At 37.1% G+C, this 25482-nt stretch overlaps 1 protein-coding gene across 5 annotated transcripts in view; it reads left to right on the top strand.

The window, feature by feature from the left end:
- The window catches only part of COBL (cordon-bleu WH2 repeat protein), a 197719-nt gene that overhangs the window by 107928 nt on the left and 64309 nt on the right, over positions 1–25482 (top strand). For all 5 annotated transcript variants that reach the window (XM_032182843.1, XM_032182845.1, XM_032182844.1 and 2 more), the window contains exon 7: positions 17755–17949. In XM_032182843.1, the coding sequence (XP_032038734.1) occupies positions 17755–17949 (195 nt within the window). The remainder of the gene's footprint in view (positions 1–17754; positions 17950–25482) is intronic.

Genomic DNA, 25482 nt, shown 5'->3' with positions numbered 1-25482 from the left:
TAAGGCTTTTACTTTAAAAACTTACCACCTACCACTGTTAGCCATAATGCGAGAGATCAAAGTTTGGATCCCTTCTGTGCCTTTGGAGACAGCAGCCAATCTATCTCTCTCAGGACCATTATTGAAAGAATTATTTCCTCCTTTGTAATGAAAACCAAAATACTTGCTGGGCTAGAGATGCTTGGAACAAAGCTGTGAGGTATTCTTGATGTGGGAAGCACCCTTTCGTAAAAATACCCAAATATTCAGTGACTCAGAAAGACAGACCAAGAGCAAGCTTAACTATTCAGACCAGTAACAAAATAACTTAAGTGTGGTGGCAGCTCTGCGTTCCAGTGCCAGTGCCGGAGATGTTTTTGTATGCTTTATGCTAAGCAGATGTTGGATCCAGCAAGTAAGTTGTCACTGAAGTTAGAAGCAGGGGAGCCAAATGGCCACTGTTCACTGCTGGGATGAGTGGCCTCATCTCACTCTTCTTCTAGTGTATTTGTGTGTTTGAACAGAGCATAATCTCAATCTGCTCCGGAGAGAAGGAAGTTTGCTTCCTCCTAACTAGAATAAAGTTTTGAACCTGGATTTCCCATGTTCTTGCTGAACTGTTGAAGTGGTGGATGGATGGATGGACGGACGGATGGATGCATGGATGAGAAGGACAAGACAGGAGAGAAATCCAATAGCTGCCTCTTCCAGCAGTTAGGATTTGTTTGGAGCCAGGTTTCTTAGCTGTGCCTTGTGCTCACCTCTTGGATTAAGCCCCTTTGCTGACAAAGACAGAGAGACTTGCCAACTTTACTTGCCAACTTTGTCCAGTGGAGGTTAGGAGTTTAGGCAGGAGGTTAGCAGCATAGTTTCTCAGCAGTTTCATGCTCAGCATGCCCAGAAGCAGAATTCAGGCACCAAAGCTGGGAGTAAGCACATCATAAGGATATGTGTCAGGCTTATTGAAGGGAAAGCACAAAGAGGTGTGACTTGGAGAGGCCCAAGCTAACAAGAACGCAGTAAGTTAGGCTGGCCAGATGTGTGAGGCAATTGAGCTTCCAGACCTGGGCTCCATGGCATCCTTCTGTGTTGTGTGGATGTACCTAGTCGGGCTGGCGTAAGTTGGCTCAGATATCTCCCTCGGATGTTTAATTAAGACCTTACGACACACCCTTAACCACCCAAATCCTTTTATGTCTGATTCATCTTTTGTTACTGATTTCACTGAAAAGTTTTGAAGTTAACTCACTGAAAAAAAAAAAAAATAGAATAAAGCAGCAGCTAATAAGGCCGATGGCTTTTAATTTACATTAATAAGGGGACATTAAAAAAACAAAACAAAGACAAACTTAAATTCCATTTGAGATTTTTCTAGTGACATCTCAACCACTCATGCTTTGCTTCCTTGGTATTTAATATTAACAGAGACCCTTAATAGTGTATAATAGCCTTGTAATACATCTTTGGTCATAATTTATTCAGCTTATTGTTCTTAGTGTAACTGACCAGCATGCAGTGGTGTTGAAAATACCACCTTTAAATAAAAGTTTATCCAAGAATCAGGCTTTTCTGCAATTGGATAAGCAGAAATGTAGTTACTTAAAAAGGGATTTCACATATTTCTGTGTACATAAAATGCTTTTTGTGTTTAAGTTTGGGATGGTCTGGGAATGAGTCAGGGAATTATTAATTCCATTGCAAAGTACATTTCTGTTTGATTTAATGATGGATATCCAAAATATTTCTTCTAAAGCTTTCCAAATGTAACTACTGTAATGAAAGGATTAGTGTGTATTTATGCCAGTGCCCTTTACTAGATGAAATCAGGAATGGCTAATTGCATGTCATGGACTCCATGTTGCTAATACACAATGGAAATTTTTTTTCAGACAGTAACACCTGTTTTTGTAGTGGCATAATCTGAATCACATGTAACCATAGATTCATTATACTCGTCTAAAATATCCTATTAGCATATACAGATTTTAGATACAGCGAAGATTTTCAACACTGGCTAAGGTATAATTTCTCTTCTCTTGCAAAGAATTTCTGAGGCATGAGCGCTAATAGGATTTGGTTCTTTTCCAGCCTCTTCTGTGGACAGCAAAGACTCGATTTCATTAAAAGTAGTGGCAAACAATAACATTTCTTTTAATTAGATGATCTCATGATTTCCACACATATTTGTTCTGTGCATTATTGTTCGTTGGCAAAACTGAGCTGCTTGGTAGTGTGTGAAACCATATGTCTCAATAATATCTTATGGCAGGTGAGAGAGGATTTGCAAAACAACATTTGCTGACAGGACACAATACATTTCACTTTGATGGGGGAGTTTTCCTAAGTGAACTTTGTGGCTTAGCTCTCTCATGCAAAGTCAAACTTACATAAGTCTTCACAGGCCTTACAGGTCTCCCTTTAACTCAAACAGGAGTTGTGCATATGAAGCATGGACTGTATAACTCTCAGTTCCGTGTGTGCTCTTCAGCTGTTAATTGCTGCAAGAGACCTTCTATTGCCTGCAGTCTGTGTAGCTGTTTCACATTCTTCTTTTTAATAAACAGTTGCTAAATTAGGTTTTATTACTTGTAGCTTCTATGCTGATCTTCCCCCTTGTGCTTAACAGAAATGATTACAAGTAATTTCAGACATTGATTTTTCTGTTATCTTCCTGTGTTTAGCTTTTCTTTCGAATTCACACGGCAGCATTTTGGGAGGCAAGTGGGAGAGGGAAAGGAGAGCGACAAATAGTGGTCAGTTTTTGTGAAGATTTACATAGAGTGAAGTTGTGATACCTACAGGTAGATAACTTTCTTGTTGACTTTTGATTGATTGGTTTTGTTGTTGTTTTTGTCACTTACACTTTTAAGCCATTCTCAAAGTACTCGGGAAAACCAGGGAAAGTATTTCTGGCTTTAAAAATGGTCACCTGGAAGGCCAGAAGAAGGGAAATGAGATCAAGGCAAATAGCAAGACATAGCCTTGGAGAGCTTGATGATGAGCAGTCGGTGCAGGAGGTGGACCCATTGACTTTTCCAGTGTCATCCTGAGCACCTGTTCATGTGTTTTTCTGGTTCAGCACCTTGGTGACCCGGTGAGAGCCGGGTGGAACTGATGTCTAGGATGTGAGCTGTACAGCCACTCTGAAGCAAACCAACGAGAGATGGAGAGATTAGCATAAGATTTATGGCTGTTAGTGCCGTTGGTTTGTTTCCCTCCTCTGATTATAACATTTTCTTCTTTCCATCCCAGCAAATGTTCAGGTACACGTCTTGATTTTGATCTCTCCCAGTTTCAGCACAGAGATGGTGTAATTTCATAGACTCCAAATGGAGCTTGTTCTGATTTAGAGTTGTTTGCATAGGACAAGAGTCAGGCCAATAAAGAGCACTATGGAGTTTTGCCTTATAAAAACCTAATGGCAATGGATTTGACAGAAGGGGGAAGGGAAGAAGAAGCATTTAAGACTATTTATTAATCAAGAATTCCAGCAGCGAGGCTTTTCTTGCCTTGATTCTGGCAAATGTACAGATGAGAGATACTGTGCAGAGACCATTTCTGCACAAACAGAGAAAGCCCTTCAAATGTAAACATTTGAGCAGCTGGCATGGGAGATTAGTGCAGCAGGGGTGGGAGGGGGGTAATAGTGGATAGTGGCGCCGTCTAAATTTAACAAACGTTAAACAAGGTCCTTGTTCCAGTTTAAGGGCTACAGGTCAGAAAGGCAATATCAACTAAAAATATTGGCAATTGTACAAGTCAGTCAAAGTCATTAACTAGTAGATAATTAAAAGCAACATGCCTTTCCAAAGCTGCCTCCACCACCACCACCAAAAAAAAAATGTTTTGGGAGAAAAAATTCAATGCAACCTATTTGAATTAAGGAAAAAACCCTTCCTTCTATGCCTGTGCAAAGAAAAGACAAGGCTTCAAGACTTCTCAGTGCTTTTGCTTTGGATTGTGAACTGTCTTAATATATTATCCTACTTTTAATTTCCTGTGGCTGAATATTAAATCAAAAGAAAGCATCATGCTGAGGGTGAAAGTAGTATAGGGTCTGTTAGCTTTGTAGTAATTTGTTCAAATTCTGTTTAACATCATTTGGGGTGAGGGGCTAGGGGTGCTTGCATTTTGTTGTTTTAAACCCTCTCGAAATAGTTCCACAGCCAGGCTATACATCAGTGTGTCTAATCATGTGCTCTTTCCTTAGGCTTTCTGTTCATAATGTGCATTTTGGTAACACATCTAATACAACTCTTTGCCAACTGGTTGTGATTCGATTAATGCATGTATTTTTGGAAGGGGCTTTAATTTCTTCATTTCTTCAGCAGCAGAAACTAAAGTATCAGTATCTGTAGTCAAATGTAGTGTTTAAAAAATAAGAGCTGTGGTTTCTATTCTGGCATTGTTGTCGTTTTCGTTGAGTTTGGGAATATACTGAAGAAAAAGATATGCTGGAGAAGGGGTAGCATAGTTTAGATCACATTGTTACTGTCTTTTGGCATCGTAAAGTTAGAGTGACCATTGGAGACATGCAGACTGCATGACCATTGCAGAACTCACTAGAGCCAGTGGAAAAATTCCTGTTGGTTTCAATTGGCTTCAGACCATGTCTTTTACAAGCTGTTAGCCATTATCTACACTAGGCCATTTTAAAATCATTCTTTCTTCTGCTACTTTAGATTCTCTTTTGTATGGAGAAAGATCTGCTGGCAACTTCACTGTCCTCTTTGAAAACATAAGAACTTAGCTCCTTTTTGATGGACAGTTGACACAGATAAACCCCTTGAAGTTGCTTAATTTATAGAACATTTTCCCATTGGGGAGGGAGAAAACCCCAAAGTAAACAAGTTAAGTCTTGCAGAAGATGAATTGCAAACAGTGGTGAAGGAAGGAGTGGCTTTCCCCAACCAATAATTTGTTGCAAAGGCAAATTTTTCTTTGCTATCTGAAGAAGTGCATACCCAGAGAAATAAGCAGAGTTCTCAGCACTAATTTTTTATAAGAGGTAGTTGTCCCATTGCTGGTGAAAGTCCAAATGTAGGTATATGCTGTATCTGATTCCACAGATTTTAACTTCACTGCCACTTAAGTTCAGAGCTGAACTTGAAAAATTTCTTCCACGGCTCCTCCATGGGGAGTGCACTCCAGTGGCTTGGAATAGTCCAGTCAATGTGAACGTATAAATCAGAGTGCTTTAATTTCTTAGTATTTCACACTAAATCCGCATAGGAAACAAAGTTATACACAGTTGGAAATTTGGTCTTTTAGGACTATCAAAAGTCAGGCTCTGGAGTCATGAGGAAAAATGTACTGAATTTATAGACTTGGAAAAACATAGTTGGCCATAGTATTCTGCAAAGGAAGATGAAATATGAAATGATATACATAAAAGTGGGTGAGTGGAAAAGGCGGTTGCTTGAGCTCCACCACAGCTGTACGTCCAGTCATTTTGCAGTATTCTATATTCTATCTTGGCTTTTATTTAGAAGTCAGCATTATAACTATAATAATAAATGCTTACAATAAGAAGAATTAAAAGGCCAAAATTATTTGAACTCATGTTTGAATAAGATGCTAAGAAAATTCAAAGATAGATCTGCTTCTTCATTCTTAACCTGTGCTTCTGTGCCCAGTTATTGAATTTGTGTGATTTTTGGCAGCATGTTGAGGATTTTGATTGTTCTCTAAAGGGCCTTTGTAGAATCCTCCAGAATGGAGAGGAATCTTTAAATCTAAATTTATGGCTCTTGCAAGACTTAGATCCTGAAATGACTTTTGACTTTTAGATCCTTGTGACTTCCTCAGAATATAAGTGTGCATATTTTCTACCTAAATGTTTCAACTCTAATGGGACAAGCTTAATTTCTCTAGGTATTGATCTATAGTATGATGAAACAAAAGATGGATGTGCGTATCACCTGGATGTGCTCTCTTCACTGTCCAGCCACAAAATGTTGTCTCTATACCTTCTCTTCACCACTATACTAATATTTCCTGACCACCACAGTCAAACTGGGACCAAATATTCAGCTGTTGTAAATCAAAATGATTTATTGACATCAGTACCTGATCATTAACCTTCTGATCATAGTGTGCGTGAACTTGTGTGAATTTGTTTTTTGTCTTTGTCTTAAGCAGCAAGCTGTCATATCTCCTTAAAGAAGGCTGGTCTGCTTCAGTGCCATCACTTGCTGCCAGAAATGCTCAGCATGGAAACCGCAGATACAGTTTGGGGGCTGGCTTGGGTTCCCCTTTATGGTGTAGTTCCCAAGATGTTGTGCTCTTTGTATTCAAGTATGTGTACATGCACACATAAACACGTATACAGGCATTTGAAAGAGCTAATTGAAGCAATAAAATTTGTGTGTACATACCCATGTATGTATGTATATACATGCATATACACACACAGGTTATGTACACACACGCGCGCGCACAGACAATTGAAAGGGCTAATTAAAACAGTAAAATTCCTGGCTGTCGACATCTGATTCATGTTGCTAGAGTCCTCCTAGTGACTCTGTAATTAGGATTTCTGTTAAGATATGCACTAAATTCAGAGTTCAGAAGCTGATTTGTTCTTCTAATGTAAATTTTAAAATCTTCAGAGGTTGCATCGTTTTGCAGTAATATTTTTGGCAGTTTTATCATTAAAAAAATTATAAAGCTTCCTTTTTGAAAATTTGCTTTGACAGTTGGATGATTTTATTTGTCTCCCTCTAGCTAAACACCTACAGTTACCATAGACTTCAAAGGGAAAAGTAGTTGCACAACCTCATTCTAAATTAACAAAGTATTTGTGTGGGAATTGGACTATAGGGACTGGAACTGGAAGCCAGTTCCCTGAGCTTGAGTAAATCAGAGCAACTTCTTTGACTTTAGAGAAGTTCTCTAGATCTCAGTGGAAATTTCCCTTTGAATTTCAGTGCAGATTTTCTCCATTCATCAATAGCTATACTATTTTTACCAAGTAATGATTTTCAGAGGCCAAAATTCATATGTGTCACAAGCTCAGCAGTCCTGAAGGATGATGAGAATCAGTTGTTAATGTTCTTTGTCTCTGTAAAATTTGCTGAAGGGGGCACCACTTCCATTAAAATGGGGGAGGGAACTCATTTTAATTAACCTGGCGTAAAAATGCTTTTGGTAAAAAATTGAAATTATTTCTTTGAAACTAAACAGATACACAAAAAACTCATGCCAGGATTTATTCATATTTTTGGTCCCGTAAGAATTGGCTATACAGGCATTAGAGCAGATATTTTTTAAATTGTATGTTTTAAGTGAAATTTCCATCTCCTCCTCCAGTATACATTGGCATATCTACAGTGAAAATATACTGAAGATGTTCAACTCTAGCCCCTATATGTTAAAAGAATTTATTGCGGTGGAAGTTCTTCTTGGTAGTTTTTCAAAATACTTTGAATTTTATAAAGACATATATCACAAATACGGCAGCTTATATCTTCCATGGACTGATCACATTGGCTGATTGATTTAAAAGAATCACTGAGCCTAGAAAAAATAACCTCTTACTGCAATGATGAATTAATTTTGCTTAGGACCTCTGATCCTTTTTGCGGTTATTTATGATTGATGAATGCTTAACACCAGTGGAAATTACGAAAATGTCTTTTTTGCTGTTGTTGGTCTTTGACCTTTTGAACTCCCCTTTTCCTGGAGTCTGTTGCCAGGCCATTAATAAAGACAGATTTTGATTTTTGGCTTGGTTGTGCTTCACTATTTGGTTGAGCTCATCTATTTTTAAATAATGCAAAAGTGTAACTGAAAGGAGAAAGCAGCCTTTTCAGACTTACAAAAATTTGGCTTTTTCCGTCTTCATTCTTCCAAGATTGTTCTCACTAGATTTATTAATGGCCTTCCCATGGCCAAGTGTAAACAGACTCTTTTTAAATGTTCTTTCCTTTTTGTTTCCCTTCTGCTGTGATATTTTTGTCTCCTTTCTATACGAACATTGAACTGAATGTTAGAATCCATGTGAATTTTCCTCTGTAATTCTCACTTCTCCTTTATTTAAAACGTACTTTTCCACTAGTGTCTGTCATTGACTTGTAGACATCTTTTGGTTGGTTTTAAGATGTTTCTTTGGTTATTTTCTTCCAATCTGCCTCATTGCGTGTCTGTATGCATTGAATTCCTAGCACAGGAATAGTTATTACATACTCACAAATCCATATTTTCACCTCCTTCCCTCTTCTTTTCAGTGCTGAATCTTTACCAGTTTGAGTTATGTTCATATGATTTCCCTACCACCACCATTCTCATGTCAACAACTGAGCATTAACATTGCCATCTTCCTGGACTAACATATGAACAATCATTGCATTTTCTTGCAGAATATGTTTTCTGTTGTGCATAATCTCCTGAGCTCATTGTTTCTTCTCCAGGATATGAGCCAGTACTCTATCATCACATTTTCTGAAGTCTTCTGCTCTTTGCTTTGCTCCTCTCCTTTTCCAGATTATTGTGTTTGAATTTCTGCAGGGGTTTCCTCTCTGGTCAAATCTGGTGAACATACCCACTTCATTTTTATCTGCAATGACCATCTCTTTGTTGCTACCCTATTTCTTCCTACTTCTTCCTATTTTCTTTAATACTTCTTCCTCTTCTCCTTTTGAACAACTTGGACAGATATGCAAAAGAGACTTGTGGTGTTTTCCATGTTTGTTTGTTTGTTTTTTGTTTTTTTTTCCCAGTTCATTTTGTAATTCACCAAGCTTCTTCCACATCTATCAGTGCAAGTCCATCTTCCATCCCCATTTGATGAGACATTTTATCTTGGATAAACCTTCCCTTTTCTTCATAGTTTATTCTCCCCCTCCTTCCTTTTTTTTTAATTGCTTGGCATATTACATGACGATTTTTTTTCATGTTGTCATTTATCTGTCTTAATGATACAGTTATTTAGTTTATATGCATGCAACCATCCAAAAAATGATAAATAATGTAAGTAGCTGAATTTGCTGACTATTTTGTTAGCCATTCCCTTGTGATAATATTTTGAATTTAATCTTTTTCCCCATATTGCCTTTACATATTCATATCTCTGACAGTTATGAAAAATCTATATTTCAAAATATGGTCTTTTTTTAATCGGCTGATGCATTTTGACAATGTGTTGTGACAAAAAGTGTTGGACTTGTGGAAGATGAGTTTTTAGTAGTCTAACCAGAAAGATGTAAATCAGCCCTGAGAGGGTGCGTTTTGTATATAAATTGATTCTGGTATTTTCCCCAAACAGTATTTTATTTTTTTTTAAAGAAAGAAAAAGACAGCATTCTAACAAATAACGCACAAAGTTGTCTATGTATTTCTGAAAGACAAGATCAAACGTTTCACACTTGTATGAAATGCAAGGAAACTATTTTAAGCACCTGCCAGCATCACACTGTCACCCGTGGTTCAGCTTGACTTGCAAATTCACTTCTGCAGCCTGCATGCAGTCCTACCTCCTGCCAGAGTGGTGGACAGTAAACGTTGTATTAAACTACCACTTAGGACAGAAAATATACAGTGCTGATGTATTTTTTTGTGCTATGTTAATGATGGTTTTGTCTCACTGGGATTTACATATCCAAAACAACACCAAGAATATTTACATTGTAGAGCTATTTAAAATACATCTGTCATCCAGGGAAAAAAATAAATAAATCAAAAGCATTTAGCCGGATGGTATCAGGTACACAGCACGAGAAGGGCGTGAAGGAATTTGACGTGTTCTGGGAGCTCGTGCATAAATGTGTCTGATTTCTCTGTGATCTGTATGTCACCTTTATCTTAACGTGGCATTTTGTGGGATTAGATATGCATGTAACACATGCATGCTAAAGCTTGTGGCTGTTTCGTGGATGTCATTAGATTTATAACAATGTTGAAATATCTTCCAATAATTTTATGTTTCACAGATTTTTAGTTGTATTTCTGGAAATTGAGAATGTGGTAGAAGGCAGAAGTTACTTTATATCTGGAATATTAAGTGGAAAATATCTCAGCTTGTGTGGTTATGAGCTGAAGCTTGCTTTTCTGAACATACACCTACTTATTTTACCAATCACATTCGTTTAGAAGAGAATGTTCAGCAACCTAAGTTTCTTTCATTTGTGACTAATTAGCTTCAGATTTCAACAAAATGATTTTTTATCCTTCACAGGACACTCAGTGGCAGAAACTAAACAAACTGAGCATGAGACAGACCTGTAGCAGGTGCATTTTCACTGCACTGAACTGAGGTTGGCTTGTCAATGCTAAGAGCTCTGAATCAAGATGTTTTCCCTTCTTGTTACCAAGTTCCTCAGCTCTGATTCACAAGGCCCTAGGGTGCATGCTTGCTTGTTACTGCAGTGACTTAAGTGTCTGGATTGATATCAGAGGGCACAAATAATTCTTGTGTGCCTCCCAAACACTGATTCAAACACTTAGTTCTTCCCATTATCACCAGGAGGCATGGTTCCTGCTCCCGCCTTATGAGAATGTTTAGAGATTGATCTGCCTTCTTTCCCTCTGTCCACCAGTTAGAAAATGTAGTGTCTGCCCTCCCCTGTCGAAAAAGTTTATTTTTGTTTATTCTGCTGGGATACACTTTTTTTTTTTTTTTTTTTTTTTTTTTTAATGTATATGCAGCACACTGTCACTTAAACAGAAGAGGTAATACAAGCATACAAACATAAATGAGGTTAGATTGTCTTCCCTCATCTGCATGTATGGCTGTGATGGAAGGAAATCATTGCATCCATTTCCCTTGATATATGACTGTTTTTTTTCTTTCTAGCAGGGATACTTTCTCAGATGAATTCTTGCTACTTTTGACACAGGAGTGGTTTTGAGTAGACAAAAATTACATTAAGCATGAAGAGTCGTGTGGCTTGGGAAAATCGGAATAGTGAAAAATGGAAAAGGAGAGATTATTTGGAGTAAATATACTGAACTTTAAATCACCAGAGGTTTTGAAGTACAGTGCTAAAATGGAAGAGTCAGCAGGTTTTATTGCAAATTCCTATATTGAGCCATACTTCAGGGACAGCTTCTATTCTCAAAATACTGAGGAATCACATCCATTATTAAATCTTGAAAAAATATAAATTGACAATCTCAACAAAGTACTTGAATATTATATACACATTGTTGAATTCATAGATGTGTATTCCACTGCTTTATATGTGCCACAATAGTTCATTCAGCTTTGGAGAACTGAGATTAAATTTGTGATCTGAGACTGCTTGAATACTGAGGAAGTTAGCAGTAGTAGGTGATGCTGATATTAGCAGTTAGGTGTGATTATACTGCATCCAATTTTTGCATTTCCAAGAATTTAGACAAGTTTATATTTAGCTGGAATGCATGTATTCCCAGTCCATGTTTTCTAATCCACTAATGATCTGATTTAAAAAATAATATTCCTAAGCATCAAACTCAAATATTTCACTGTTCATAAAAAAGTAATAAACTTTTTTGAGAATTTTGCTATATTCATTCAATACTTGTCAGATTTCCAAGCGACAAAGGAGTTCTGAAGATTACTTCACACACAAAAAGCTTAACAAAAACTGAAAAAAGGTTTTTGGAAGCTCTCTGCTTGGGCACCCTCTTTGTTCTCAGTGTAGTGCACGGGGCTTGAAATAATATCCACACTTATTTAATATTAGAAATTCACAAGCAGCCCACTCTTAAGTTTCCTCTGACTGTTTCTGAAAACTTTTCTCCTGGAGGCTTCCTCTTTTGTAGTTCCCAGGTGGTAACTTTCATACTATAAAGGCTGAAAGAACAATCACCTAGGTTTTTCTCTACTCTTTCAAAGAGGTTGGACACCACAGGAGGTGCAAAGTAAACATAAACCAAAGTTGCACTCGTAGCTCTAGAGACATCGGGATATTTTACATTGAATGACCTTACTAAGGTGAGGACAAGAAGGAATCAGATAAACTTCTCAGAAGGGAAATTGTACTTAAAGTACAAGGAAAAATATTTTGTTATGTTAAGGACAGTTAAGCAGTAAAACAGAGTAATTGTGGATAGTGTGGACCTTTGTCATAGGAAGGTTTTAGTAACTTCTGCAGGGACAGCTGGGTTGTGCTACTTCAGTGATGGGAAATACAGTAGATGACCTGGTAAAGTAGGTGATCTCCTTGCACCTGGCATTGCTAGGATTTCTGATTAACAAACTTGTTACTAAAATGGAAGAAATGTGGTTGGCCATGGTAAGGGAGAACTGAAAGGGCACAGGAGAGAGAAAATTTTTAGGCATTTCTGATTCTGGCTGTCTGAGTATTCTGATGTCCACCACGTAGCCTTAAGGATCTGGAATTGCAGGCTAGATTCTAAAATAGACTTACACAAGTGTAAGGTGGGGTTGGAGTTGTACAGACTTAAAACATAACTCAAAACTTTTACAGTAGGACCTTGAAAGCCTCATCAGATATCTAAAATCAAGATGATAATGCCCATATGATTTACTGCTGTAAAAATTAAATAGTTGTCCTTCTCTTTTAATACTGAGAGAGATTACCAGGTTATTTCCTACCAATATGAACAGAGAATGAGATGATAAACCACCATAAAGTAAATTGCATAAAAATTCATTAAAAAAAATCAGAGCAATAAAAGATTTTTTTGTTTTCTGGCTGCAGGCTGTATGCAAGTACCATCATGATATGATGATTCAGGGAATACAAAAAACAAACCATATTCAATGTGGCCAGTTAAAAAGGAAAATTTGAGTGGTCACAGTTTCTTTTTCTTTTTTTTTTTTTTTTTTTTTTTTAGTCTCTAAGCAATCTCATCAATGGCAGTATTTTGCTTCAGTTTTGAAGCAAAGGAGCTTGGATTCAATTTTGGTGTTGTCAAATTTAATGCTAGTATAAGGAATTTCAGTATCATCTCAAAGAAAGCAGACTAACTTTTAATTTGTGCAGTAGATTGTCTGGCATTTTAAATGGCCAATTGTAACCAGTTGGGGTATCATTCAGCAAATCAATAAGAGTTTACATTAGTGGAGTTTAAACATGCAACAGGCATAAATATTCTTGTCACTGTGTAGATGGATTTGTCTCCCTGCTCTAGATCTTATTTTTCATATTTGCCCACGGTATAATTATAAAAAAAATAATTTCTGTTATGATATTGTATTCTTATTTTTGTCTCTGTTCTTGGGGAAAAAAAAAACTTTTTGCTGATGTGTCCCATACATCACGTGCTAAAAAACAACCCAACTGATTACCTTTGATTTAAAAACTTCTCAGAAGGAAGTTGCATAACAAGACTGAGAGCTCAAGCATGTGGGTTTTGGCAGAGAGCTGCGGAAGAAAGCCCTGGCTATAGCAACCTCACAAGAAAAGAACTTGACATTTTGAAAAATTTTTATTGACCGGTGTGGACAGGGAACGGGAAGTCAGATCGCTCTCACAGGCAAGCTGCAGTCTCTTCCTTGCTGACCTTTAAATGCCACTTAGTGTCATCAGAAAATCAAGGAAATGCTAATAACAGGGCTTTGGGTAAGCGAGTTTTATATCAGGGATATCTTTTGGAAACAAACATAAGATGACTTCCCTTTTTATAGGTACCTGTTTTTGTAAAACAGAATTCTCACAACAGTACTGTTACATATTAATGGATTTTTAATAGATAGTTTAAAATTAAATTTGTTTATTAATACGATCTTTATATTTTTTTTTTTTTTGAAGTACCTGTAAGATGTGAGAGCTCCTCTCCTGTTCATCCTTAAAAAGCGAATAGTTTGCAAAAGGCATTTTATAATTGCATTGCAGGGTGATGGTCTAGGAACACAGACTGGCCTCTGCTTTAGACTCATAACCTGTCTTGAGTTCAGTGGGCTATGGCCTTTGGTAGTCTTGTGGAAAGTCAAATTCTTTTGAACATGGGATCGGTATGCCTAAGTCACCAGATTACTCTGAGCCTTTATGCTTCTGTGTTTTAAACAGTACTGGCCATCCAAAAGCTAATTTTCCACTAGAAGAACTGGGAGGAAAACACTGAAACTAAACTGCTTATCCCTAAAGAGTCATATGCATTAACAATAAAGAAGGTCCCTTATATTTCAGAAGTTTAAGGAGCAGGAAAAAACTCCACGGCAAGTGTAACACTAAACAATGTATACATCAGAACAGATGTAGCTGTTCTTTGCTTCCTTCCAACATCTGCTTCATGGAACTGAAATGGACTTTGGTCTGGGGTTGAAGTTTAAGACCTGTTCAAGACACTTGCTCAATTAGAGGCCAGGTTTACTGGTGACCTATGCTGGTCCATCTGTGTTTGTTTGCTTCAGCTTAATTTGAAAAAAGAAGAGGAAACTTTTTTTCTTGCTAGTTTGCATTACTTAATTGTTGTTAGAACGGCAGGCAAAGTGCTGTAATACCAGTGGTCTAGCAAAGACTATGATTTTACGAGTCAGGAGACATTTTGAAAAGCTCTTTATATAATTCATTGCCCTGATTTTTTTTTATTATTTTTTTTCTGCAGCGTAGTTAAAAACACACAGATTGTAGGAGCCAAATTTGATTCTGAACAAAACATTAACCATAGCCTGTTATCAAATGAAACAGGAGATAAGGGCTGTCTTCTTCAGACAACTATACTGGCTGTAGTGCTTCAGTTTGGTTTTCCTCTCACCTATGCTGCTATAATTTGAGTAGTCCCACTGAAATAGGTCCGCTGATAACAAATTAAAACAAGAACAAATGAGAGGGAGTTTGGGCAAATGACTTGTGCATATCAGGTCCCTGCAAGTTTGCTTAGTTAATGTTGTATGCTCTTACTTGTTGCCCTACTAGCCTGTCTGAAACCTGTCTCCAAAATCCAGTGATTTGAAAAGAAGCTGCAATACATCTAACTGAACCTAAAATATTTTAGAGCTGGGTAAAGTGTTGTCTCTCTAGGTCAGGTTTACAACAAAAAATGAATCCAAATGAATGCCAAAAACACTTTTATCAATGGTTCATGTCCAAAGGTGTTTTTTTTTTTCTCCTTAAAGATAATGAAAAGGGCTCCACTTGTGGGAGAACTTGAAGATCTGCCTCCAGTTAGACAGAGCTCTCACTGCTGTATGATGGGGCTTTCAAAACTACTTTGATGTTTTTCTCAATCCATTCCCTTGGAAGATGTAGTATGTTTTTATTGTAGGGGAAAAGTCTCAACATGAATATTCTTGAAATGCTCACTCAGTAAATAAAGGGCTTGATATCAAGGTTGAACTGGGTGATGAAAAAGTAGAGGAATTTCCAAGTTTTTCATTTTTTTCTCTTGATAAAGTCTTTTTATTATTGACTATTTACAGTTTCATATTAGTATTACTTTTTTTTCCTTGTATCTTCTCTTAGGAAATTTAAGCTTTAGAAAAATAGGTTAAAATGTTTAGTTATTCATGACTGCGTTCCTTCACAGTGATCTGAAAGTGCCTGAAAAGGGAACCACAAGACACTGAGTTAGAATTGAATGGGATATTAATTTAAATCTAGGTACATCCTATGTTCTTATCAGTACATTGTATTTGTAATGCTGGGAGGGAAGATTTTGGGTTATTTATTGTTTTCATTTATCTGTAAATCTGTGAACAAATTTTCTCAACCTTTTAATGCAGTAAGGAAAATCAAAGAATTAAAACAGTCACAAAAGCATAGCCTGTAGAATAAACTTTAAAATGATTTTGTTCAGTCCTTTTGTAAGTGTGCGGGAAAAGGAGACTACTGTGTATTTCACCATGTGAACCCAATCATTTCTTCAGGAGTGAACAAAGTTTATTTTGTAGAACCAGGTACAATATGGACTGTGATCAACTTAAAACTTAATAGGTTTTAGAGTAGATCATTATTTTTCCCACTGCCTGAGATGTAGGAGCAAGGAAAAAGCTTATTAATTTATAAGATTAGACCAAGTCTCTTAAACCCCACCTTCCAATTAGAGCTTTTTTGTTCATTTGCTAGAAAGGTGAAAAAACTATTGATGCTAGTCAGTTCAGAGAAATTAGTCATGAAAAAGATCTGGCAAATACTGCTCTAATCCTTTAGTAAAACTACAGGTGATCAGAGGAGGCTGGTACTATGCATTGGTTGTGCTAAATATTGTGAAGTCTGTGCAGTGTGCAAAGTAAAAGGTAACCAAAAAGTCCAGCAAATAGTTTTAAGTCAGTGGTAATTATCACATGGAGGTCAGGACACAAAACAATTTGTTATCTGGATTACCATTTTCAGTTGCTTTCATACGAATCTACAAAATACTGAACCTTGCTAGGCAGTCAGGAACCTGTATTATGTGTGTATATTTTGTGATGCTATATATTTTAGCTCGTTATGCTTCATGAGTGCTTCCTCAACAGTGCTCAAATTAAATTAATTGTCTTTTTGAGCTCAATGCCCCATGTTTTAAATTTTTACCTAAGATTTTACACTTGTAGAAAGGAATTATCCTACTATCTCATGCGTATCCACCACAGTAATGAAGCAGTCATACAAATGAGGAAGAGCATTTCCTCCACTTCCCAGACTAGAGAACTTAGGTTGAAAGAACAGCTTCTTTTATTTGTAAAGTGATGAGATTTGTGGTGGTCTTTAGTTTCCTGCTAGTATGTATTCTGTGGTCTTGAACAAAATTTCACCTGAGAGCTTTACATCCTGGATGGGTGAGTTTTGCACATGCAGTAGCATGTTCTGTTGTGATAAGAACAGCATTATCAACCATGGTCATCAACCTTCACTTCCAGAGTAGGTATCTCTCTCCAGCTCATAGTGGATTGGTATCAGTAATGATTTCACAGAAGCCATTTCTGAGAAGAAACAACTGTCTCATAACTTAATTAAATAGTAATGTTAGCATGGAGGCTTCTCTTAATATAAATAACGAAAGGGAACTAACAGGTTTTGAGGGAAATGTATTTACAAGATCATCGTTAGCAAATTTAAAAATGCAAATAAGTTGAATTTCAGTTGTCCAAACTAAAATAAAAATGCACATTTTCAAGTAATCATGTTTCCTAGTCCATTTCTATTGATGGATTTACTACTGTATGACTGTATGTATTTCTGATTGCATATTAATATAAAAATGTAGGAAGGTCTTGTTCAGAAATCAGTGACATTTTTCCATTGATTTTATTAAGTTTTGAGCCTAAGTAAATTTTAACATTAAGGAATTAGTGAAATAGTTTCTGCTTCTCCTTTCATCTGGGCCTGTTTAAATCTGGAGTGGTACCTGTCACTGGGATGTCTTTTGACCAGATTCATTGGTTGGCTTTAGCAGATTGTAAATACTTATGCTTGATTTTTCATGTAAATTTGAAATAATTTATTGGTAGAAGATTTTTTCTTCTGTGAAGCTGCAGAGAAGTCTTAGGTAAATCAAGCATATCAATAACAAAATAGACAAGCCTGGTATACAGGCAGCATCTGATTAATATTGTGTTCTCACTTGAGAGTAAATCTGGCTTTCAGAAATGTGTACTACGTGTAATTTAAGCTTATATTTTAAATAGCAAGCAGCAGTAGTGTTCCTATCATCAGTATTGTTAAGCTGCAGTAGGTGCTCATAGTGCCTTCTGATTTATTAATTCTGCCTGTAAGCTTTGTTCCAGTTGACCTTTAGAAGTGTCCAAAAGTTACAGTTTGCAATTCAGCAAGTTTGGCAAAGAAACGTATATGACTATTCATATCATTGTTTAAACGGTAACCAGATGTGTCTTGTTTTTCTTCTTTCTTTCCCATTGTTTTTAAAAAGTGATGTTAATCCAACATGTTAATCCATTTACAGGGTTTTTCCACGGCACCAAACTCTCCTTCGGTGAATTCTCGTTCCAGTAGCCTGGGTTCATCGCTGTCCCTTGGTAACATCTCAGGAATGACAGCAAACCCAGAAGTGAAAAAGCGCAGAGCACCTCCTCCTCCAGTTGTGACACCTCCGTTGCAGAACATGGAGATGAGCGGACAGGAAAAGATGGCAGTACAGGTAACTGAAACCACAGAAATCAGCTTCTTTGCTGAATGTGCTGACTACCCTCAGTTCATTTGTCAGAGTTGCAGTCATTCACACATCTGTTGGTTAGCCAGTAACTGCAGCAGGTCTTCACAGCACTTACCAAAATTAATCTTACCAAATAAAATTAGAAAAAGCATTGGGTTTGTACATACTTTATTTAGCTCTCTTGAGACCTCCCCAAGCTTTTCCCACTATCAAGAGTTCTTCTGAATGAGAAAAGCTATGTGAAGCATTATTATAATAAAAGACGGAGGAGGAAGAAGAAGTAAGGATAGAGAAGTTGGTAGTTATACAGGGGGACTAGATAGCTTTATTGGATTGTTTCCTGTGCTGGATACTAGAAGATCTGCCCTATTTCCCAGTTGTGCCATGAGATATGTTAAAGTGGTGTTCTGTTTTCCCTTTAAAAAGGTTCAATGTTCCATGACACAGTCAGCTGAATTAAACACAAATTGAGAAGAAAAACCTTTTTCAGGACCTAACCATCTGAAAAGAATGGAGTTACGTGGGAAAGTGTTACTAAACATGCACAATCACATAAAGACTTCTGGTTCCACCATCAACAAAACGATTCTATTCTAAATGTAAACTTTAATAGTCACTGCATAAAACTAGATATGGATGCCAAATAAAATGCAAGGAACCAGTTGACCTTCAAGGCCATGTAATGTGGACTGGTTCTATTTGCTTAGAGCTTGTCATATCTATAGCAGATTTATTTTTGGAAAGTGGATTCTATTAGTCCAAAATGGAGTCAAGGAGGAATGTTCAAGGTCATTTTAGCTTATGAGGAGGAGTCTAGTGCTCAGTCTTACTCCCTGTCACTCTTCTATTTACCTGCGTTAGACATACCTTCAGTGCCTTTTCCAATGAGGCATTGTGTAAGCAAAGTTGATACATGGACTTTGTAATGGATTATCAGATTTCACTTTCCCATTCTTAGGATAGGCAAAAGCTTGATTGGTGGGACATGATGGTGCTTCATCTTTCAAAATACGGTTAGGTGCCATTGGTAGAACACTCATCTACAGATATAGCTCTAGAGAAATGATTATATTACTTCTCAACATTTGGTGCACCGTTAAAAAAAAAATCTTTTGAAATTCTCAGTGTAGATACTGTGATGGGTTTTTTTGTGTCCCCTGAAGTTAAACGTTCAATGTGTTCAATAAAAATATTAAGTTTATACAAGTATAGTCATCACATAATGTGTTACTCTGACATTCTCTTAGGCTTATCTCCATGCATTGTGGCATTGACATTTTAAATTGTTTTAGGCAAAAACAGTGAGAAGCTAAACTCTTACTAAACATTTTAGCATCAACTTTGTTGCAAATAGATGGAAGTGCTGGCTTTCTGAATCCATTGGGGAAAAAAAGTGTTAATTTGTCAAAAGTAGCATACAGTACAGTGGCAACTTCAAATTCTCATAGTCTAAAGGAAAAGCTGTTTTGACAAAAGGAAAGAGATGAAGGTTGCGTCAGAGGATATTTCATAGCAAAATTAATTTTAGTCAATAGAACTGTTGTGTGGAGCTGACAAAGCTATTGAAGAATATGGTATATTATGGGCACATTTGCTAGAGTTAGTTTGCCTGCATTTGTTGGGTAATGGACATCTTTCTGAAAAAAGTTGCCCATGTCAAAATATTAAACAGTTATTATGTGCTTCTGCAGCTCCCAGATTGAAAGTGGATCACAGGCTGCACTGTAGTTCAAACGGGAATGAGTGAAGTACAGTTGAAATGAAGCAATGAAAAACTGAGGGAAGAGATTAGTTATTGCGTATTCTGTGACAAGGTAGCAACAGGAATATTGTTTACATGAAAACCCAAACAGTTCTATTTTATCTACGTGCAGACTATCCAGTTTGCTGTGAAAATAGAGTAAAAAATCTCAGGGTGTAAGTTTATTTCTTTAGTTTATGGGAAAGAATTAGCACTGATTTTTTTTTTTTTCAGGGAAGGACGTCAATTCCTTATTAATGGACTTCCTTCCATAAAAAGATAAGATGTTTGTTTAGAAAACTTTATTTATGTGCAACTGTTACTAACAGGAAGATCCTGCAAAAGGGGAACATGTTTATTTCCAGTGAAGCTAGCACATTAATAGAAAATTAAAACAGTGGTATTCTGAACTTTCAGAAGGATTTTTCTTTTTAAACTGTCTCCTTCCATAAAGCTGCATAGAAAAGCAAATAATGGAGCTGTTACGGATACACGTAGATTGATTTTCCAACCTAACAAGCCCATTATTTTTAACCCATTGTTAAGCTCTAGGGCATTCTCTTTTCTTTATGGCATACATAAAGCTTTGGGAGTATACATGTAATTGCCCTACCTAGTAATTGTACTAAGAAATTTCTGTGTGTATGAAAGGATGTTTATACTTCTAAATTTATATTTTCTCTGCTTGTTTTTTTTCTGGATAGGTGGGTCATGGCAATGTATTTTTGCTGTTGTGCAGCTTTTGTTTCTTACAGTAATTTACCTCCTTGAGGGTAAGGCCCCTGCAGTAACTTTAATTACTTTTTACTGCAGCATCATTAGTTTTCCTAGTCTGTTTCTAGTCTTCCCATTTCCATGTCTATTGAGAGGTAGTATTTCGTCTGTAACTGTATTAAATCTCTTCTAGCAAGTATTTATTTCAGTTCGAAGTGCAATTGAGCGATGTTTCAGAGTGTGCTGTGCATACACTAAGTAGTTTACAAAGGAATTCAGAGTCAAAGAAAGGAGTTTACGGATTTCTTCCCTGGAGACTTTTTCCCCCTTTTTGTAAACATCTCCCAAGTGATGCAATTTAGAATAATGAGAAGCCCATTGAAAAAATATTTTTTAAAAGGCCAAGGTATAGTAGTAACACTTTGTCATAACACTGTTCAGATATCACTGTTTTACCATTAAGTGTTCGAATGTATAGAGTAGAAAAGAGCATGGAGTGCTGGAAAAAAAAAAAAAAAAAAAAGAAAAACTCTTTTACACATTTTGCAAACAGTTACAGAATTTTAGAGGATGTGCTAGCAAAATTTGGGGCCACCTTATTGTAGGCATATTAAAAACTGGGTTCACAACCCAAAAAGCATGTGCTATGTAGACAAAACACATAAGAGAAAATCTGTATGAGTATTCCATTATGGAGCACATGAAGAGAAGCCACACATGAAGTCTGACAGAATTAAGCACATCTCAGGGGCTTATTCACTGGCCTCTCTTTAAAAGAAAAAGTGTGGTTTGGGTCATTTCTTGGAAGAATTGCAGAATTGAGTATTTAAGTCTTTTGGAGGTCAAGACTAATGTGCACTGGCAAATAAGTTTATGGGAATAATCACTTTTTATTTTCAGTGTGTATGGAAAAGTACAGAAATTAGAGTGAGGGGAGATGATAAATTAGGCCTCAGGGGCTTTCTGTAAGAGCCTTTTCTATGAAATTGAGTGGTTTATTCAGAGTAAAATCATGAGGCTTTTTGGAGACAACATCAGAATTAGAAGAGGGCTCTTCAGTGCCTCCATCTTTTTAATAGCTCTAATGTCAACTCCAGAAGCCAGAAATGCAATTTGTAGACTGTGATAAAGGAGCCATGTGCTGTTTCAGCTGCTGTGATTTTCAGAACAGAAGCACTTTCATATAATATGTAGATGTAACGGGAGGCATCTGGGATTTGTTATTAGCCAGTCAAATTCCTGTACTGAATGAAGAATAGGGCAATATAGCAAACATAAATATTCTAGCATTTGTTTTGTAGTTTTTAATTTTAGTTGCCAACATGGCAAGACAGCGGGTTCAATTAAAAATTGTATCTTTGCTCCTAGTGTAGGCGAAGAAATGGCCTCGCATTTTCAGAAGGCACCAAAAAATATATTTTTTCCCCATGTTTATATGATTTCCTGGATGTTGCTGCAAACAAACAAATGTATGTGACATGCTGTGGGGTTTGCCTTGCTTCTTACGTACCTTTCTTCTCCATGTAGATCTCAGCTTGGATTGCTGAGGACAGTTGTTGACTCATCGTTCTTGCTCAAGTCCATTCCTTTAGAAGAGACCACTTGCCCTCAGTGTTTTATCAAGGGTGATATTTTCTCACCAAGAATAGCTTGTTGAAGAGGCTTACTCATATGAATAAAAAGGAATATTGCAGCCAAAGAGAATCACAAGCTTACTCAGAGCATTTCTGGCAGGTTTTGTTCTCCCTACCTCCAGTTTATTTGCGACCAGTTTTATGTCTAAATGAGTAGTTAGCTTTACGGTGATAGTTTTAACATCAACAAATATAAGTGAGATTTTTTATCTTTCCTGGAGAAAAAAAATACTCGTTAAAAATTTGCTAAATTTATTGTATATTTGGAGAAGATATTTCAGCATTTGCTGTACATCTTTTATTAAATGAAGAAAACTAAAAATATGCAAATGCAGAGGAAAAGTTATTTTTTACCATCTTAGTTAAAAAATTCTCCTGACAACCACACAAGGGTGTTTTGTTCCTGTTGTTGTTTTCTTTTTTTTTTTTTTTTTTTCTTTTCAAATGTTTCTGTACTCTTGAGGGAGACAGCAGCTTCCCATGGCTCATGTTCCTCTGCTCCAGCACATCTTATGCTTCCAAGACTTCTTTTTCCACCACTACTCCACGAGAGAAGTGCCACTGAGATGACAGGCCCCTGGGTTAGGCATCCTGGGCTCTGAGTAGCATTGTCATGCCTTTGGTAATGACACCTTTCTCACAGGAGAAGTTGTGCTACAGTACCACTCGTTGTCCTCTTATATATAAACCAATATAAATGGAATATATCAATGAGAGGTGTGTCCCATCTGGTTTATGGAGCACATTAAGAGTGTGTCCAAAGGATGAGATATGCTAATGAAATGAAATACTGTGTTAAAAGCTATTGAATTTATGTCCTTTTGCAGGCAACCCTGGAGTACTCCAAATCACACCACACATGGGCACTGGGTAGTGAAAACATACCTGCTGTTGATACTGCCAGTGAGAACCACGGAATAATGTTCAAGTAGTAAAAATAAAGGGAAGGCAGTGAAGGAAATATATGAATAAAATTATGTTGAAATCATAATTAACAGAGGAAATCTGGTCAAAGAATTGTTAAACCATACACTCACCTGGATTTCCAGAATCAGTCCCTGAATTTGCATTTCTCAAAAGTCCCATGTACATGTGAGTATGCCACAGGGGTGAAGTTGGGAGCCATTTGGAAATATGATTCATGATCTTCCTTAGAAGTAAAATATACTTTAAACAGTGGCCATGATTTTTAGAAACGGTTAGCCTTGCTGTCCATAATTAGGAAGCTGAGTTTGTAGCTTGATGTTTGCTGAACTTTTGAGATGTCAGAAGCTACGTCTGGTTGCTCAGCAACTCAGTATCTGGACACGGTGATTTTATTATCATATTATTCTTCACTATGCCACCTTCTGTTGCAAAAGAAGTTTAAATTGAAATTGTTCCTATAAAAATCTGAGCAAAGGAACTGTTTCTGCTGTTCACGTCCAGCCAGCATACCCTGATTTTTAGCAGATATCTTTCACACTCATTTCCACTAAGTGATTACCACTCTTCAACCTTACGTCTTCATTATCTAAGGGCACAGATTTGTGGTGTGCTGACTGCAGGGATAATCTCGATTGGTATGAAATCACACTGTTACTGCTGTTCACATCAGGTTTTCAAAGTGACGTATTTCCATAGGGCTGCAAATTAGACCCTAACGCAATGGATACCAATGCTGTAGGGCAGTGAAGGGTAAAGTTGGTTCATAGTATGTGCAGCTGTGTCAGTGAAGAGGCCATCAGTAGAGTTCGCTGTTTGCTGCATGGGTTAAAGTTTTTTGAATCTGCTTTGTTGCTAGATACTCTGGATCAGTTTGACATTTAAAATAATAATAATACTCCTGCAGTTTACTCACTTCTAAGAAACAGCTGAGTGTTTAGCAAAGAGACTGTGCTTGTGTGGATGTGCCTTCTTCTGTTTGTGCATTTTATTCTGACAGGTTTTCTCGGACTGTCAGAAGCATCATTTTAAAGGAGAGTCATGATACCAGCAGGTATTACAATTGTAGTGAAACTGAGGGATGGAATCACAACTGAATGAGAAAAGTTACTGTGGTTACCTGAAGAACAGAGGTTTATAGTGGGCAGGTGTCTATGCTGCAATCATCTTTGTCAGCACCCTGTTCTGACCAGATTATTGTATTAGAATCATGGAATCGTTAAGTTTGGAAAAGACCTCCAAGACCATCTGGTCACCCACTAAACCATGTCCAACCTTTCCTTGAACACCCGCAGGGTCAGTGACCCCACCACCTCCCTGGGCAACCTGTCCCTATGCCTGACCACTCTTCCTGAGTAGTCTTTCTACCTCCTCCTTTGTGCATCTGCTCCAGTTCACTGCTGTGCAAACCCTACTCTTAACCAGAGCTCTGTGTCCCAAGGGGCAGAATTTCATATCTGTTTAGATTTACTAAGCTGGTCAGTCCTAATTTTGCACAAATGATTATACTCATGCATACCTGGGGGACAAGGAGAGCTTGTTTCTTCATAATGCAGCAGAATAGGATTCTGCTATGGGTATTTGCTTCCCTTTTAAATTCAATCTTTCTGTATTTCTACGTAAAGTGAAAGGTAATGAGCAGTTCATGGTGGAGATCATCTGACAGTTGTATTCTTTGTTAATAGGGAGCCCATAATTCAACAAAAGGGTGGGTGGACTCAGTTATCAGTTATCTCCCTTTCATAGGTTACACCTAAGCCAGAAATGTCTGCTAGAAGTCAACAAGATATGAGTGCTTGCTTTTTTTATCATCTTTCAGAGAGGAAGGGAGGTTTCTTTTGACTCAGAGGTCTTCTGGGTGAGGTCTTCTCAACCTTTCTCTTATGACACATTTCCTTTCCCCTTAAGTGTTCTGTGAATGTGGTTGGGGTTTTTTTGGTGGTGGTGGGTGGGGGTCTTTTGTGGTGTGTTTTTTCTGCATTTTTTTGTGGATTTTTATGTGTTTTTGTTTTGGTTTGTTTTTTATGTGGAGCATCCAGAAGTCTCCCTTGAGAATAACAGATACTTTTTCTCACATTCTGAGGAAGGATGCAATGAATCAGTTTCTGCTGCAGGAAAAAGCTGTTTTTCAAAATGTGTCCTTTAGTTCTACAAAATACTGCATCTTGTAGATCACTTCTCAATTTTCCATAAGCTCCCTGAGGATATGAAAGCAAGATTTCTTCTAAAAGACGAGGGAAAACACTTGACTTTTTAGTTTTTTGTTTGTTTGTTTGTTTGTTTAAAGTTAAATAAAAAGAATTTAGTGATTGGCTTTGTACCCTTTTTTTGTATGTTCTGGTGCAGTTTTCTTTTTGTGTATTAAGAAGGCCTGAAATGTGAATGGCGCGTGTTATTTTTAAAGATCCTTAGTCTTTGTTTTTTAACAGAGGACATCGTGACTACTAGATCATAATCTTCATTGGTGTTAGCGGCAGACTTGATCGAACCCTCAGGCGATGTGTG

This window comes from Aythya fuligula, chromosome 2 (assembly GCF_009819795.1).
Source record: "Aythya fuligula isolate bAytFul2 chromosome 2, bAytFul2.pri, whole genome shotgun sequence".
In the NCBI taxonomy this organism is placed as follows: domain Eukaryota; kingdom Metazoa; phylum Chordata; class Aves; order Anseriformes; family Anatidae; genus Aythya; species Aythya fuligula.
This window is presented reverse-complemented; position numbering and strand designations above follow the sequence as displayed.